The sequence below is a fragment of the Podarcis filfolensis genome (assembly GCF_964270895.1).
Source record: "Podarcis filfolensis genome assembly, chromosome: 1".
Taxonomy (NCBI): domain Eukaryota; kingdom Metazoa; phylum Chordata; class Lepidosauria; order Squamata; family Lacertidae; genus Podarcis; species Podarcis filfolensis.
This window is the reverse complement of record NC_139604.1, coordinates 98,113,325-98,132,330: the sequence shown is the minus strand read 5'-3', so window position 1 is coordinate 98,132,330 and position 19,006 is coordinate 98,113,325. Positions and strand designations below refer to the sequence as shown.

Here is a 19,006-nt window from a genome sequence, read left to right as displayed (position 1 = left end):
TGTAACAGGAGCCTCTGGAACTACAGTTGTCGCAAAGGCAAAAGTGAAAACAATGTCTTCAGAAGAATCATTTGCCAAGGTACTGGCGAGGATAAATGAATCTTTGGAGGAACTAAAAAAGCAAGGCGCAGAAACTAAAGTACAAGTTGCTGAAACAAATAAGAAAATTGAAGAAATCTCTGGGAAAATTGACTTAAACACAAAAAGTATAACTGACCTTGGGAACAAAGTGAACTCAAATGCAGAAGCAATTGGGAAACTACTGGAAGATTCATCTACAACACGAAAGATAGCTGAGGAAGCTAAAGAAATTGCAACTGCTGCTGAGGAAAAGTTTCCACCAGTGTACAAGAAGCTGGATGAGTATGAGCTGGCACTCTCTATGCAGGATATGCAACGTAAGGAAAGGAACCTAAGGATTAGACTTGTGCCGGAAAAAGAAGGAGACAACCTGGTGGACTATCTGACAAAAGAATTTTCTGACTTTTGGAAGCAGGAGCTGGACAAAGAAGAATTTAAGATAGAAAGCGCATTCAGATTGGGAGCAAGGCAGAGGAAGAACAGACCCAGAGACTGCTTAATAACTCTAAGATCAAAGGAGGAGCGAGACAAAATATTGAACCTGCATTTCCAAACAACCCTTCGAATCGAAGATTTTCATATTGAGATTTTTAAAGACATTCCCAAAAGTATTTTGGACGCAAGAGGATTCTATAAAGACTTTCCAAGGTGGCTGTCGCCAATGGAAGCTAAGGCAGTTAAAAAGTTAAACATGGAGTCGAAGTGGCCAAGATACTGGGAAATTTTGGAAAAGGAAGGGGACAAATTGAGATTGCAGAGTTTTGAGAAATTAAAAGGGAAGGTGAGAGACTGGTTGCACTATCATCAAATAAATGAAGCGTTTAAATTGGACAGCAAAATTGGCTTCCAGGTGGAAAAATCAAAATTGGAGACAGAATTGTTAGAACCCAGTACTAAGAATTTGTCAAAAATGTATAACTTGCTGCTGAAATGGAATACACAAGATGAAACGGTTAAATCAGCTATGATTAAATGGGCTCAGGACATTGGTCATAATATTTTGTTTGCTGATTGGGAAAAGTTGTGGACCACCGGGATGAAATTTACGGCATGTAATGCTCTAAGAGAAAACATTATGAAAATGATATATAGGTGGTACATAACCCCAGTCAAGCTTGCAAAGATTTACCATTTGCCTGATAATAAATGTTGGAAATGTAAAGAAAAGGAAGGTACATTCTTTCACCTTTGGTGGACGTGCCCGAAGATTAAGGCATTCTGGGAAATGATCTATAATGAACTTAAAAAGGTATTTAAATATACTTTCCCTAAGAAACCAGAGGCCTTTCTCTTGGGTATTGTCGGACAGGGGGTGTTAAAGACGGACATAACTTTCTTTTTGTACGCTACAACAGCAGCTAGAATACTTATTGCGAAGTACTGGAAGACACAAGAACTACCCACACTGGAAGAATGGCAGATGAAGGTGATAGACTACATGGGCCTGGCAGAAATGACGAGCAGAATCCGAAACCAGGGAAGAGAAGCAGCGCAAGAAGAATGGAAAAAGTTCAAGGACTATTTAAAGAAATATTACAAAATTAATGAAAGTTAGAATGATGTTGGATTGGAAAGTAAATGGTTACTATTAGCAAGGGTTAAGACAAGGAGAATAAGGAAGATTAGATTAAATTTAAATTAAAATAAGGGAAGATTTGCTGAGCAATTGATAAGAATTTGGAATACAGAAAAGGGAGGCATGAGGAAGTCGGGGAAGAAAGGTATAAGAAATTAAGATACGAAATGGTACATGTTTTTTGTTTTGTTTTTGTTTTTGTCTGTTTATGTATTTGTTATATGTTTGTTGTTGTTATAAAAACCTTTAATAAAAAATCATTTAAAAAAAAATAATAATGCCGCAGTAGACAGAATCGGGATTCAATATTAGTTTAACAGATTTGAGAACTTGGTTAAAACTAACAAAATGAATTTCAGTAGGGACAAATGTAAGGTTCTGCACTTAGGCAGGAAGAACCAGATGCACAGGATCCAGGGGTCTTAGTAGATCACAAGCTTAACATGTCAATAGCGTGACACAAAAAAAACAACAAGTGAATGTTATTCTAGGCTGTATCAACAGAAGTATAGTGTCTTGATTGAGTAATACTCCTCTATTTTGCCTTGGTCAAACCATGCCCATAGTACTGTGTTCATTTCTGGGTACTACAATGAAGAAGGATATTGACAAGCTGGAACATGTGCAGAGGAGGGTGACCAATATTATAAGCAGTCTGGAAATCAAATCTTATATGGGAATTGGGTATGTTTAGCCAGGTAAAGAGGAGATATGATAGCCACATTCAAATATCTTAAGGGCTGTCACATGGAGGAGGGAGCATGCTTGTTTTCTCCTGCTCTGGAGGGTAGGTCCTGAACCAATGGCGTCAATTTACAAGAAAGGAGATTCTGGCTAAACATCAGGAATAACTTTCTGACAGCAAGAGCTGTTCCACAGTGGAATGGACTCTCTTGGGAAACCTCCTTACTTGAAGATTTTTTTAGCAGAGGTCGGGTGGCCACCTGTCATGGATGCTTTAGTTGAGATTCCAACATTGCAATCAATGACTCTATGTGGGGGATGAGAATGGTGTAAAGAATTATGTAATTTTATTTTACTTATAGTACTTTTGTGAAGAGAATGCATGGCCTGCGAGTTTACATATCTCCCACTGAGTTAGACTTTCTCTCTGAATTGTGCTTTTGCAGCAGGAATCCCACCACTGTGAGACTCCAGAGATGTTAACCCTCCCCCTTCCATCAGTACACTGACTGGGGGAAAGTCCTGGAGTTCACAATTCCTACCGCCTCCTTTCATTGTATGTAGGAAGTAGCATTCAAACCAAGAAATTCCATTTGAGACTCTTGCTTCAGATGTTACATTCTAAGGACAATACAGGGAACAAAGGACAGGTGGGGGGGAAACAGTGGCTGACTCCCAAGTTGCTGCTCAAGGTACAAGGCAATATAACATTTGAACAGGCTCTACCAGCACTGGGAAGAAAATGTCAATGTTTATTGGGTTTGTTGACCTACGGAGCAATGTAAAGCGACCTGAGATGCCAAGGGAAGTTGTATGAGTGTTGTTCTGTTGTAAGAGATGGAGGTATGGCAGAAGAACATAAACAGAGATGTTCTGCTGGCAGAAGGGGAGGGGGAAAGTGCATGTGTGGATAATCCATGTCCAAAGTCTGCTCATTTCCCCAAAACCCTCACAGAAATGCCACAGCTCTCTGCTAGCTCTGGAGTTGGCTCAACTAATTTCTTCTCATAGTAGTCAAAAGAAAAATGGTGCCACAATGAAACAGCATGGCAGTGGATGTGGCACACATTCTGTAGGCTGATCACCAGGGTCTTATCCCCTGACCCTGGTGTAAATTTGAGTTAGAATTGCTCTGGCCAACTAAGAACAGACATATCCAGTAGAATTCTAGTATTAAAACACTGTTATTGTTGTTTGTCTGGATTGTGGTATATGTGTTGCATGTATTTATGAAATAACAATGGAACTTTTTTAAATAAAAAAATCCATTTCCAACTCTGGAAAGATAGCAGAGAACCCCACCCAACTTCCTCCACATCTCTTCCACTATTCCATTTCGTTGTTCCAATGAGATCTTTCACACTAGCATTTCCGCACACTATTAAACTGAAATTGCATCTGCTATTAACTCATGTTTCTGACAGCCATGTCATGGAGAGGAGAGATTTCAAGAGCGACACTCAAACTTTGAAATTACTATATCTGGATCTCTTAATATGTGGCCAAAATGCTATTTTGGGGAGACTAATTATAGGGATTAAGGAAAGCTGAATCTCTCAAATAAGGGATTCCTTTGTCCCTGGAAAAATATATATTTCATGCTGCCGGATACAAAATGAGACTCCTTCTGCGATGCAGCTGGTATCCATGCATGATAACGGTTATTCGATTCTATTTTGTAAGTATGGACTAATGTGATGTTAAAAATAACATCTCAGTAGTGCTACAGAGAATACATACCAGAGCATTTGCTGCAAGTCTGCATACGTTATGGACTTACAAGGTTATCCAGTCATTGCACTATAGCCTGTAAGTGTTCGAATATAAACTGAGCATGCAGACTGTTCTTCAGAGAATGTAGCCAGTGCAACTCCTGTTCATATCAACAAGCCTGTTCTAGCAGAACAGTAGAGCCAATATGCAAAAGGTGTTTTTCATGTCACAGGATGATCAATGGCATCAAGTGGTTTATTTTTCTCCCAAGAGAATATTTTAAGACACCCCCCACCTCAAAAAACTATCCAGATTTATATCAACATAATCAGCCAGACTTCCAAATGAATGCTTTTTTTGTTTTGCTAAACATGAGGACATCAAGGCAGTGGTAAGGCCTTATAATCCTGTTTTACAAAAATAGGTTTGAAATTGTTATGAAGACTCAAATTAATGCTGAAGGTATGAAACCAATCGTATGACAGATTTCAGAAACACTGCTTTTGCAAGTTCAAAGGAAGAGGTCAGACATTTACTAACTTACTTGTTATCAAAGATTTATTAAGAGTGCTTTCACTCAAAGCATTCCCAATTTTTAAAAGTACGTTTTCTCAACTTTCAGTAATATTTACCTGTCTGTGCTGGCGTGTATTCTGTATCATGTGCATATACATGTTGTACACAAAGTTGGCCATCTGAGGCATATTCTTTATAACATGGACTTGGTGAGATGGGTGTTCTCCATTCTAGAGTAGGGGAAAAAGTACTATTGAGATATTTAAAGCAAAAAAATGAACATAAGAGCACTTTTGTAGTGAGATAAAATATTCAAAATCCTACCAATAAAAGTTATGCCTTAGGAAGGAAAAGGCGAAGCCACTGGTCCATCTAGCTCAGGATTGTTTACACTGATCCCTATGAGTTTAGGCAACAGGCATTCCTAGCCTTACCTTACTTAATAAAAACATATATACCACTTAACCTCTAAGCAGTTCACAAAAATATAAAACAAACTATTAAAACTCTTGAAGAAGTTAAGAACGGGTATTCAAACACATTCAAAAGATGAAGATAGCTGAACAATGAAACGTGGTCTGCATGCAATGCACATGCTCTACCACTGAGCTATACTCCTTTGGTAGCATGCAACCCCCTGTGCTGTTCAGACAACCAGACTTCCACTTCTGCAATGAAAATTCATCTTTTTCTCCTCCCCCTCCTGCCACCGGTGCATGCTCAAAAATTGCTCCAAAGGATTGGAGATTTTGTGGGCGCATGGTCGCATGGTGGGAGCAGAAGAAGGGGAAGTCTTGTTGTGTGAGTGCAACTCTGCTTGGATACAACCCACTGTTACTGTATTTACGTAATTCAAGACAGCTCTCCATACCTGCCGGGCTGCTGGAAAATACTCCGTAGGGATTATATGCAGTTGAAGAGGGCGAGCAGTGAGCTGGCTGAAAGCTGGAGTCAGCTCAAAACAGTTCTGGAATAGTGATACTCGGGCAAAAATATAAAGCCCAAGTCTTGCTCTTGACATAGCAACCACCAAACGCCGAACATCCCTTCAAGAAATAAGAATGAAATTGACACACTGTTAGAATAAACTACAATTGCTACAAACTTTGCAGAACTACCTGAATGCTGAGAATTAAAGCTAGGATCTCCTGCATGCATGGCTTGTGCTCTACTCCTGAGGTCATGGGGATAATATATTAAGCACCATTAGGTGGCAGTTTGATCTGACATAGGAAAATCTGCAAAACATTTTATTTCCTCTTCAACTGTTAAAGGTACTTAATGGTCTGCCTCCCCACCACTGCACACTTTCTCCTACGAAGCTCTGGAGATGCCATTGATCACAATGACCTCACCTTTTAGATACAATATCAACAACTCCAATTATTACTTGCGGATCCGTATGCATATTCAAATACCACAGGAATGATAATTTACCGTTATGGGGATTATCGTAATCCACATCTCACTAAGGCGTAGGTTGATCAGTCATCCTTGCAAGAGTTAAATCCAGTTGAGGTTTAGCACCAATGATACCCAATTAAATTTATCACAAGATGGTGTGCTTATTAACGAAACACACAAGTGTAGTGGATGCAGTTTGGAGGATTCTACATGCAGGAAAATACATTCTGAGTAATGAATGGGTGAGAGATAAGCAAGGCTCTACTGAGCTCTGCCTGAGCCATCTTTATGACTACTACACGACACTACTTGGACTCTGCCCTTTGCGAAGATACATTATTACTTACCTCAAGTGGCCAACCGCTTTAGTTCGCACAAGTGAAAGGATGATATAATCATTTTGCTGACCTTGAAACCGGTCCACAGTTGTCACCTAGCAGAAACATGGGGAGTGTTAATTCACTGGCATCTCACTGAGATTTCCAAAGAACATTTGGAAAATTAACTATGAAGTACAGCTTCATAGGCTAGTGAAAGCAAGCTGGCCTTTTGGTGCTAAGCTGAAAGGCTTCTTTCTGAAAAGATGGTGGAAATTTACTCCATTGCAAACAGGAACGGGGCAACGGGGAAAACACCCGTCTTTGTAATGGAAACTCCTAGACATAATCGGAGAAATCCAGATTACTGTGCATGCACAAACACAGCTTCTGAGTTAGGGATGGAGGAAAATTTTGTTCATCTGCATTTTTAAGCAAACTGACCTGACTTATACCTCCCGACTAAGATACAAATTAGAATGTAATTATCCTTTGGATTTCTCACTTTTCTGAATTTTTCCACAATGTCTATTTTAGGATAGATTTCTCAAAAAATGTGTACACTGGGACAAAATACATATTTAAGTATGTACTTCAATACAAATCTTGTTTATTATTTTAAAAATCCACATATTAATGAGGAAATGGGATGTAAAAGATTTATGAATAAACAAATGTGCATGTCTGGGAATCAAGGAGGCTGTGGTCCCTGTGGATTCTCGAACCACAACATATTACCAGAAAGCATGTGCAGAGGGAGGTCCACAGTATCCTACAGTGTCTCAATGGCCTTCCTGGGGATCAAAGGGTTGCCTGAGAACACCGTCACCATTGTTAGATCCAATGTTTCCAAAACTACGCCTGCAAAACTGGAGCTTTTAGTTGGTGACATATGCAGTACCTGGTACTGTTTTATTCCTGGAATATATGCACCAAAGGCCATTTATGCAATAAAAATGATGAAATATGCACTAAAACCAGAGATGTGTGCCTTAACTACACTGTTTTCGGAATACAAAGAAAATGCATACTTTGCTTATTTAAAATTTAATGTTTTCATCAAAAAACATCTGTGCAAAATTTAAGAGGCGCCGTATATCATGTTCTTGCATAGTAATGTGATTCCTGAAATGTAGCTACTAATGGTTACAGTTTTCCTAATCTTAATTGATGTTGCTTATAAATACCGCTATGGGGCAAGCCTTGGCAAAAGCCTATGCAATGTAATTAGCCATTATAACATCTTGTGCTCTATTTCCGGGCTTATTTTTGCTTTTGAACAAGTCTTGAATAATTAAAATATTCTCCTGCAAGATACAAAGCTATGCCTTTTGTGAACTAATGACTCAAAAATCCATTTGCATATAAATCTGACATCTAATTATAATTTGCTATATTATCTCCTGCAATTCACCAGCTAGAATCTCTGTGCCTAATTTGCTTTTTAGGCTCAACATTAGACAGGAAAAACAACAAATGACATAGTGGCATCCAATCCAAGGGCGGCAATCAGCTCAACCAGTGAACAAACTAAAAATCCTACTAGTAGGTTGGTTTATAAATATATGAAAGGAAGGAAGGAAGGAAGGAAGATGCAAGTGAATAGTATCTGGAATGTTACCTTGTTTGGTCTTCCAATCATTGGGTTATTCCCACAACGCTGATTAATAATATCCCGAATGAGGTGTTTCTGGCCATTATAGGTTGTCAAGATACTTATCTTCTCTGCAGGGTATCCTAGCAGGCACATGTACATGAACAGTGCAACAACATATTCTGCCTCACCAAGATTCTGCAAAGGAGAGGAACTTGTTTTATGCATTTGGTCAGATAATATTCATGCAGCTAGGATAGAGCAAAACCACCACTTGGGAGAACATGACTCCTGCCTATTAAAGACATTTCCTTGATATGACTTCCTGAGAGCGAAAAAATGAAATTTAAATGCTATTGGCATCTGTATAGTGACAATTTTTTAAGACACTATGGTAGTATACAGATGTATATGCACACGTATTTACATATACCTCTCAGAAAGGAACATTCCCACTTCCAGCCAAGTGGCACGAACTGCAACTGGTCTCCATCACCCGCAACCCATAAGATATATTTTTTCTGTACGCTGGGGTGGTAGTGATGGAGGGAAGATTTCTATTGCCCAGTGCTTGCAATTTAACTTAATATTACAAAACTAAAACTTGCATTCTGTTTTCATAGTAAATACACACCCTGATGTGAGTACCAAAACTATTATGAATTGTTTCCCCCTTACCTGATAAAAGTAAGGATTGGGTTCAGATTCTCCTACGCCATGGAAATCTTCTACATTTATGAGCTGGAAGTCATACAGGAAACCAGCATTTGCTGTTCTGAATTCTGGCAAGAGCTGCACATGTGGCAAGTTACCCAGGTTCTTGTAACGCCAGTTGTAGAGATTGCATAAGCTTTATGGGAAATAGAGTTGAAGACAATTATTGTCAATTGTCAACATGAGTGAATATATTCCTTTACTATTTATCCATGTCGCTTTTAAAATCAATTTCATGCATGAAAAGCAAATACATTATTACAAAACACGTTTGTTGGATCACAGTGAGGAGCAAGGAAGGAGAACAATTCTGCAAAATGAGAACCACAATAAAAGGAGAACACATTTAGAACAACCAGACTCCTGTAAGGTCTGAAATATTTAAATTGCTACAGGTAATCGCCAACACTTGGAATTGTACCAATAAGTAGAATAAGATGCAACACAGATTTCAAAGCACTTAAAGGGGTTTGCAGTGAAACAGCTGAAACAAAGGAGGGGACCTTCCTTTAAGCAGCATCTTGCTGCCTGTTTGTGCTTTGAAGTCCTGACTTTGGGACTTCAAAGCGCCAAATCCCTCAATTTCATTTGTGACACCATGGGATTGATAGTGTTACGATATAGAAGCAATGCAGCTGCGAGCTGCTAGCTTGAAAACATCACATGATGGAATGTTGGGACTGTTCCGTGGGAAACATAGGGACAGTCAATTCACAGTGCGAAGCACCGGAATTAGCTCAGAGTGTAATATGAGCTCTTCCTATTGTTCCTGTACAGGAAGTACAGGAAGTGTTTCTCACTCGACTGCTGGAGCTTGAAGAGAGCAGTCATGTTTTTTGTAACGCTGCAAAGACAGAAATAAAGGCATGTAAATATGTTTCTGTCTATCTCTTTCCCCTGCCGGGGGGGGGGCAACAAAGAGGGGGGGTGTTCTTCTCACGCTGAGAAGAATTGCCTATCGCAACCTTGCCTGGATCTTGCTGGGGAATGCAGACAGGGAGGTCAACAGGAGATCAAGCTGGGTGCCTGGAGAGTTGCCAGTTACTACTGATATAGGCTTGAATCCCGACAGATAGGTGGGTGACCCTGCCCAACGGTCAAAATCTGGCCGCTGTGTGAGTGCAAGGATTTATGCTTGCTCAACAGAACTTTCACTCTATCCTCTCCCATGCCCCCCCCAAATCTGTTCTGGGGGGTTCACACGACCCTCCAAACCAGAAGGTTTCAGGGTGAGGATAGAATGCTCCATTGCACAAGCATAAATATTTGCAATAATGGGTTAAGTGCACTGGATACTGATACAAAATTCCTTTCAATGTTTCAAGGGGGCTTTAAAGAACAGAACTGATAGTCATTATTCACCTACAAACAATGTTCACTTCAGGTTGTATTTGCTGATACCACTGCGTATCACCTGAGTGAGTCACTGAGCACAATTCACAGCATGCTCCTCCTCCATCATTATAGCCTAGAGAAGTAATGCATGATTTGAAATGGCTTATTTGCCTTCTTCAGTTCATTCAATAACCTTAGCATTACAATCTGAACACTGTAAAAGGTGGAGTGGCTACTGTTATGAAACTGACAAGAGAGAAAAGTCCACCGCTATGAAAAACTAGTTATAGTAATCATTAGGCATACATAGCCTTCAAGACAGGCTTCAATATCTGTATGGATAGTTTTCCTTCATACAAGACCTCCTATAATTTTTATTTTCCTGTTGCCTTACCTTGCCCTTGCTCTTCCTTGAGCGTCCAAGTCAACAGTTGGCACTCCCACACGGACAAAACGCGTAAAAAGAGACTGCTCCATGTTTGAATATTTTTGAAAAGCCATGTTTTTAATGACTGGTGGCAACTGATGATGGTCCCCAATCATAATCCACCGCTTCAGTCGACTGAATCCATCCTGGGGATTCTATCGAAAACAAGCAAGATGCTAGGGTTGAAATGCTAGAACTATTAGTGACCACTATTTTTGAGCTCTATATTTACTGTACTGTGGTGAACATTACTTTCAAAGCTAGAAAAATGTATAGCTTCATCTTTATTCTGTATTCATAAATGAAGAGGTGCAAAAAAAAAAAACACCTGTTAGGAAGAATAGATTCTTCTGTACTACAACACTGTCACTTGCAGTCTTTTCTTCTATGGCCACTGTGTGTTAAGAAGCAAGTAATGTGGTCTTCTTCCCTGTGCAAATCATTCCTACATAAGGCAAATTCTTGAAAATAAATCTTATTTTAAATCCAGATAAGCCCAGCTACATTGTTAGGTTCCTGATATGTAAGGCTTTCCAACATTCATAACAAAAGTGTCAATTGGAATGTTTCTTTTTTCACGCATGGTAAAAAAATTAATGTTATTAACCAATACAATCTTAAGGACAAATAGTAAAATAATTACATTGAAATAATGGTCATAAACTGAAGTTGCTGCTAGTGTTCTTACCTGTAAGAGGAGTGGTATAAAAGTTTCAATCTCCAGTATCTGAGCAGCCTCTTCCATTAAGATGTTGTCATACTAGGAGGTTAAAGAGAAATATGTTAAGTTTTTGTTTTAATGTGGGAATGATTAGTTCATATCGGAAGCCATTTGCTTACTGGTGTGCACACAGCATCTGGTAATTTATTAAATAATATAGTATGTGCATAATGTATTTTGCTCATAGTAAAACTTGTATAATTTGACTTTCTGAGTAGTGGTTTCTCATTTTTTTGCTTGAATAAACAGAGCTACCTGAAAGATATGAACATGTCTAGTCAGGATATAGTGAAGCTACACCAAGCTCAAACCTGACAGGATGCTGAATGCAACCAACATTTGAATGAGTTTTCTATGTCTTTGAAACGTATGTTCTTGGCTTGGTATGCCTGCAATTAGACTTCACAATGTGTGTGGTACCTGCTAACAGATCCTGAAAGTAAGTAGGTAGGGAAGAGCAGCAGGCTCATAGATTGGAGACTATTAGAAGGTATCTTGGCACAAGAGAACATTTCAGAGTTGGGCTGCTCTGGTAAGTTTCCCTCCAGGATGGTGAAGGTGTGAGTCATCCGGGAGATCTGGGTGGCTTCTGGGTCTACGACCAGCTCTTTACCTATCCATATGGTGTAGTACAGATCTTCATGGCTGAGGCTTGAGCCATGGTACTCAAGGGACAAAAGAGGTTGGACAGGCAAACCAGTTCCACAGTCCATATCAGGTAGAATAGTACTGATCTTCTGCCACAGTGTTCCTATGTGTATAACATAGCTAAGTAACTAAATAAAGCTGTGGCCAATTGAATCCAGCATCCACCCTTTTTGCCAACTTGCAACGCATTCCTTCTCCTACCTGTTGCCTTTATAACCCTCTTAACAGCAGCAGATGACACACAATTAATACAAGGAAGCCTTAGCATTTTGTCCACAGTGGAGTTACCTTGAAACCCAACTCAACCAAGTCATGGCGTTTCAAAGCAGCATGCGTGCAGGTCATGGCAATGATCTTTGCTTCCTTCACAAGCAGGTATTTGGATCTGTCCAGTCCACTGCGAAGCAGTTCAAATGCTCGGAATTCCTACAGAAAATAGTTGACAGCCACACTTTTGTGAAACAATGCAGAATACTCACGCTTACAATAAAACAGTGTGACTTTCAACTTGCCACCAAAGAAAACAGTTGCAAAATCCAGGGGTCTGTGGGTGCTCTGAAGCGCAGATGGAACTCACACACACATATTTTCCCATTCATTTGAATGTCAGAGACAGATGTTTGGGCATAAAGTTCTTCCCTACTTTAAAATCAATCGCAGGGTTCCACAGATGGGCATAGACAACCAATCTGTCTTACTATACATTTGTCTTTATGCAGAATTTCAAAATTGGCACATTTGGGAAAATTAGGAGAATCCCTAATCAACAATGATCTATTGATCCCTGATCAACAGAAAAACACCTCTAAGCACAAGGATGAGCAGATCAATTTTCTCTCCCCTCCCGCCCCCAGGTTTTATTATTAATTTTGAGATACATTAAAAACAAGCATCATATTCACAATACCACCAGGACAGGCTTTTTTGAATGCCTATGAAAATAGTAACATAAGACAAAATACGCAAACATGCAGGGTGTTCCAGTAACATTTCATCATAAATGGATTTAAATATTGCTTGATCTATGCTTTCTAACCCACATCTTACAAAAGGATCTTAGAAAAGTTATAGCCTCTTATTAAACTCTGCCTACTTTGTATATATGTTTCTAATTTCATTCATTTAACTGAATAGCATAATCATTTAATGAAAAAAGATATTTGCTTTTAGAAGCAAGCACCCCACCAATTGTTGATTCTATTTTTGCATATGGTTTTTAGTATTTCCAAGATTACTGTTTTAGGCTCCATCTTCCCTTTGTTCAACCCTATTCTTCAAATAAGTCTTTATTTTTTAGGACAATCTCATCAAAGTAAAAAAAAAAAAGCACTTTAATACTGCTATATCTCCAATGACTTACATTTTTAAAAATAAATCTTTCTTATCATTTCAGGTGTTAAAACACTCCTGATAGGATACGTTATAGTAATAGAATTTAACACACACAAATGCAGCTGGATCTTTTGTACAACCGTTTCTCTTCAAAGAATTGCAACCCCAAGAAAGTTTCCAAGTTTACATTATTTACTGTTTGACAAGTTTCAATTTACAGGACCTTATGAAAATTCAGTATACATAGTGTGTATAGTATATGAAGTGCTACTCATTTCATTATCAGAACTTCCCCCCCCTCTCTATAACAGAAAAAGGAATGCCACAGTTAACTTCTTATAAACCTTACCTCGAGCTGAGTGAATATCTTTTTAATATGTCTAAAACATCCTTCAGCGATTTCCATATCTTCATTGTAAGATCTGCCTTTAAAAATTGGCTGAGGGGCATTTGCAAAATACTGATGGAAAGGAAAGAAGCTGCAGATATCAGCAACATCTGAAGGCTTGCTGCCTTTAACTTTCACTTTGCTCATATACTCTTCCCAACGAGACATTACCTGGAAAAAAGTGATCACATTAACATTGCTATTTTGCAATCTCGTATTTACTATGGCCAGAATCCGAAGCGTTTTGCACAGAACACTAGGCCTTTTTCTCCATACTCTACTGGATCGTCTTGGCCCTCCAGATGTTTTGGGACTACAACTCCCATCTTCCATAGCTAACAGGACCAGTGGTCAGGGATGATGAGAATTGTAGTCCCAAAACATCTGGAGGGCCGAGTTTGGCCATGCCTGCTCTAAAGTCTCCCCTCTCTAGCGTGGGACTCAAGACATCCAAGGAGATGTAGCTGGAAGACAGAAATCAGCAAACCCATTATGGGGATGTGAAAGTACCTTTCACTTGTGCATCCCTGGACCCTAGTCTATGAACACAAGATCAGCATTTTAAATTGCCATTGTAAGTCCATATTGTAACATATCTACAAATACACTGAAATAACTTTTTTCATTAGGAAATATGAAACATCTCACCGAGATCCCCTGCAAATAATAAAAAAGTATTTTCTTTTCTTTTAGAATGCATCTCTCAACATTCAAGGTGGGTTACTGCTTATATAATATATAATCAAGGCAGAGAGGGTACGCCAGTTCAGACTCCTTGCCAAAAGTCACACAAAGCAAGAACATTGGCCTTTCTAATTATGACTCATCGCACACAGGGTGGAAACAATAGGAACAAAAAGAAGTAACAGCATAATTATAGCTTCAGTTGCCATTTGCATTTGAGAGTGAAACAACGGGTTCTTCAGTCCAAGTTCTGAGAACTTCATCCCAATTCCCCATCTAAGTTCCTTAAAATGCTATGTTCACGCCTGATCTTTATTTAATTTCTTACTTGATATAAGAAGAAGTGGCCAGCTGTTTCACAAGTATAGGAAACATCACCAGGGACCCCCAAACTCTCCTGTAATCGGCCAACTTCCCGCAGAAGCTCCAGTCTCCGTGCTAGAACATAGTTTACTCTTCCATACCTGCAAATCAGATTAATACAGTGAAGAATGAGGTACATGGTTGATTCAGTTTTGCTGACTACCAATTTGATTCTGGACTGTGAAAAAGCTGCATGGACGCAAACACACAAAGTATCTTGTGATTAGTGTTAAGCACCTGAGAAAGATTTGAACTTTTGTTTCGCAAACAACCACCTTCCAAAGTGAATGGCAAGTTACTTCTGAACAAGGGAGTTCCTTCATAGTTTTCAAAGCTGCATTGCAGTTTAAGAACACAAGAAGAGCCAAAGGCCCATCAAGTCAGCATCCTGTTCTCATAGTGGCCAACCAGATGCCAATGGGAAGCCCACAATGGGACATGAATCACAGAACTGTAGGATTGGAAGGTACCATGAGGGTCATCTGAAAAAGCAGAGACATCACCTTGCCGACAAAGGTCCGTATAGTTAAAGCTATGGTTTTCCCAGTAGGGATGTATAGGAGTGAGAGCTGGACCATAAAGAAGGCTGATCGCCGAAGAATTGATGCTTTTGAATTATGGTGTTGGAGTCCCATGGACTGCAAGAAGATCAAACCTCTCCATTCTTAAGGAAATCAGCCCTGAGTGCTCACTGGAAGGACAGATCCTGAAGCTGAGGCTCCAATACTTTGGCCACCTCATGAGAAGACTCCCTGGAAAAGACCCTGATGTTGGGAAAGATTGAGGGCAGAAGGAGAAGGGGACGACAGAGGACGAGATGGTTGGACAATGTTCTCAAAGCTACCAGCATGAGTTTGACCAAACTGCGGGAGGCAGTGGAAGACAGGAGTGCCTGGCGTGCTCTGGTCCATGGGGTCACGAAGAGTCGGACACGACTAAACAATGAGGGTCATCTAGTCCAACCCCCTGCAATGCAGGAATCTTTCTGCCTAACATGGGGCACAGACTCACGCCTCTGAGATTAAGAGTCTCGTGCTCTTCCAACAGAGCTACCCCAGCTACTTGAGTACAACAGCATACTCCTGCTTGTTGTGATCACCAACAACTGGTATTATAGAAGCACACTGCCTCTGATGCTGGAGGCAATATAGCTATTGTGACTGGTAGCCACTGAAATTCCACCATAAATTTGTCTAATCTTTTAAAGCTATGCAAATCAATTACTCATTCTTGGGGTAGTAAATTCTGCAGTTTAACTAAGCATTGTGTGAAAACGTTTCTTCTTTCATTTCAATCTCCCACCATTTCCTGTTCAATTTGTTCATAAGCGACATGAGGACTCCCCTAATAGAGGCTCAAGAAAAGATTCACGCACCACGCCTAGCACTTTATCGCTGCCCTTTGTTACTATATGCGGATGACGCAGTCATCCTTTCTTTTTCTAGAGTAGGTCTTATGAGGGCCTTAAAAGTTTTTGGATCATATTGTAACGCAAATTCCCTTACAATTAATTATGGAAAATCTAAAGTCCTAGTTTTCTCAAAGAGCCGGAAACTCCATAATTGGAGAATTGACGGGAGAGTCATCGAACAAGTCTATAGATTCCAATACTTGGGAGTTTGGTTACAACATAACCTTAGATGGAAGGCCCATGTAACCTATGTTACAAACAGAGCCAAAGCTATCTCCTTGGCGATCTTGCGATTTTTCTTCACCGATGGGGCCCTTCATATCCCATCGGCGCTGAAAGTCTTCAAGGCCAAGGTGATCCCGACAATTGCTTATGCCATCTCAATTTGGGGGACTTTTGTCAACTTATCTCACTTAGAGGTTATTCAAAATCAGTTTTTAAGAGGGATATTGAAACTGCCCAACTGTGTAAGTAATTCAGCGCTACACATAGAACTTAATATTGTATCCCTGGAAAACGCTCTGTGGAAGCACATACTTTGTCACTGGCTATCTCTATGGCACAGTCTCCCAAACTTGTACTTGATACAATGTATGTGGAGAGATGATTTCCAGAGCCCATGGGTAAAAAATTTACAACTGAAAATTACGGCAATGGGAATCTCCCCATCCAAATTACTAGAGCAGGATATAGTTCCAGCTAAAAGAACAGTAACCTGTAAACTAGAGGAGATGGACTTGCAGCAGAAAATGATCTTGGGCAATGGTACCTGCTCACCTCTAAACCTTGGTTTATTACCCCTCTTAAGGCTCCCAAACTATTTGAATTCCTTGACTTCTTCGGCTCATAGATATGCCTTTGTAAAGGCAAGATTCAACACCTTCCCATCGAACGTGCTGAGAAATAGATTCTCCAATGGACAGATATCGCTCTTATGTGATTGTAATTGTGGGGCACCGGAATCATTGCATCACATAATTCTTGACTGTGCTCTTCACTCATCGGCCAGGAGCAAGTTTCTCGCTCAATATCTAAAGGGAATTGCCGATGATACGAATGAAGCCAAACTGAGATATCTATTAAATGATGATGACCCCCTAAGATCACTCATGGTTGCCAGATTCTTGATCAGCGTCCTATCCCTAAAGAAGAGAAACGGACTCCTGTGCAGCTCGGATAATCCCTTTAAACTATGATCTATGTTTTAGGTTGTATTTAGGTGATATCACCATGGATGTCTTTTACTAATTTATAAGCAGAGGGCGATATTTATGTTACAAATTTATTGTAATGTATGATGTTGGTCCTTTGTTTTTTATTTTGCTTTGGTTCTTGTCTGCTGTTTGTAAGTTTTTGGCGGTTTTAAATTTGGAGGTTTAAGTACATTATGTTGGTATGGGAAACTGTCGTGTGATGGGCCAATGGCCGTAATAAAGATCAATACAATACAATCTCCCACCACTCAGCTTTCACTGGATGACCCTGGGTTCTATTACTGTAAGGCGGGGGGCGGGGATTAAATCCCTTTTGTGAAATGGTTTTGTATTTGGTTTTTTGTATTTTGGTTATTCACAGCAACTTCCCTTATATATTCAAGGGAAACAGTCTACAGGAGTCACTCTGCTTCCATTACTCCTGGAGCTTTTGGACAAGTTGCAGGACTCAGAAATAAAGTACCCTTCAGCTGTTCAGAGAAATCAAGCCACTCAACAGAAAACCACCCCCATAAAAACAAACGATTATCAGGTCTTCTCTACCCTTCTTCCTTATGTGCATACATTTTACATGGTTCTGCTTCTTATGAGCTATCAGCTCACCTGCTGAAATCTTTCTCTGTCTCCAGCGCTTCCTCCCCATGACCAAGGCGCAGGAGGTGGCGCTCATCAATGTCGAGAGCCATGATTTTCTCAAACAGCTGGTTCAAGGCCTGGAGATTGACAAGAGCAACAGGAAAGTAGATTTTAGGAATCCAGATGCTATTACGGGGAAACCCTGGATGTTAGAAAAACCATTCCTATTTTGGTAGAAATTGAAACGAAACAAATATGAAGAGGCTATTTGCACTGGGGACCATAAGGAAAGCTTGCCTTTTGATTCCAAAGGACCCAACCCCTCTTTCAATCCAACCTGGGCCAAGCATACACCTATGTACAGTCATAGCTCGGGTTACGAACGCTGCAGGTTATGGACTGCGCCAAACCCGGAAGTACCGGAATGGATTACTTCTGGGTTTTGGCATTCGCGCATGTGCAGAAGCGCAAAATGATGTCATATGCATGCGCAGAAGCACCGAATTGCATCACGTGCATGCATGCACAGACGTGGCGCTTCAGGTTACGAACGCTGCGTGTTGCGAACGTGCCTCCCACACGGATCACGTTCACAACCGGAGGTATGACTGTATAAGATTTAAACCTGCTGATAAAAACCCTTCTAGAAAAGAGCAATGTTCCTATCTAGTCCAATGCCTACTGACATTAGGCCAGTGCCCTCACTATATTGTTTTTAGACACCTGCTGTTTTATTTAGTTATTTCAGCAAGCCTACTCAGATACATAATTTAGCTATTTATTTTATCTGTGATTTATTAATTATTATGTATCATATAAAACGATAGTTAAGCCACTTAGCAGGGTTCACACATAATGCCAAAACCCTGGTAAGTGGCTTAACTATGGTTCATTTACTGCCAACAAACCATGAGCTGAGCTGAAGCCATGGTTTGTTGTTGGCTTACAAACCTTGGTTTGTTTTAATGATTAAATGTAAAAACAGGACACTTTCTTTATCACAGTTTGTTTTGACCACGTAACCACAGGAGTGGAACAACTTGTGGTTGACTCATGTTTTGTTTGTTTGCTTTTTTGTTTGTTTAAAAAAGCAAACTATGGCTAAGTGATACAGTGGTACCTCAGGTTAAGTACTTAATTCGTTCCGGAGGTCTGTACTTAACCTGAAACTGTTTTTAACCTGAAGCACCACTTTAGCTAATGGGGCCACCCGCTGCTACCGCGCCGCTGGAGCCCGATTTCTGTTCTCATCCTGAAGCAAAGTTCTTAACCTGAAGCACTCTTTCTGGGTTAGCGGAGTCTGTAACC

The 19,006-nt window shown here is 40.0% G+C and overlaps 1 protein-coding gene across 1 annotated transcript in view; it reads right to left on the bottom strand.

Annotated features, from left to right (window-relative positions):
- AQR (aquarius intron-binding spliceosomal factor) overlaps positions 1 to 19,006 on the bottom strand; it is a 55,961-nt gene that overhangs the window by 2,512 nt on the left and 34,443 nt on the right. The window contains exons 24-34 of the mRNA XM_083610681.1: positions 17,726 to 17,835; positions 14,463 to 14,598; positions 13,412 to 13,621; positions 12,019 to 12,156; positions 11,050 to 11,121; positions 10,329 to 10,516; positions 8,564 to 8,735; positions 7,913 to 8,083; positions 6,322 to 6,407; positions 5,442 to 5,616; positions 4,687 to 4,800 (exon numbers count right to left, since the gene is read on the bottom strand). Coding sequence (XP_083466807.1) covers positions 4,687 to 4,800; positions 5,442 to 5,616; positions 6,322 to 6,407; positions 7,913 to 8,083; positions 8,564 to 8,735; positions 10,329 to 10,516; positions 11,050 to 11,121; positions 12,019 to 12,156; positions 13,412 to 13,621; positions 14,463 to 14,598; positions 17,726 to 17,835 — 1,572 coding nt within the window. The remainder of the gene's footprint in view (positions 1 to 4,686; positions 4,801 to 5,441; positions 5,617 to 6,321; positions 6,408 to 7,912; positions 8,084 to 8,563; positions 8,736 to 10,328; positions 10,517 to 11,049; positions 11,122 to 12,018; positions 12,157 to 13,411; positions 13,622 to 14,462; positions 14,599 to 17,725; positions 17,836 to 19,006) is intronic.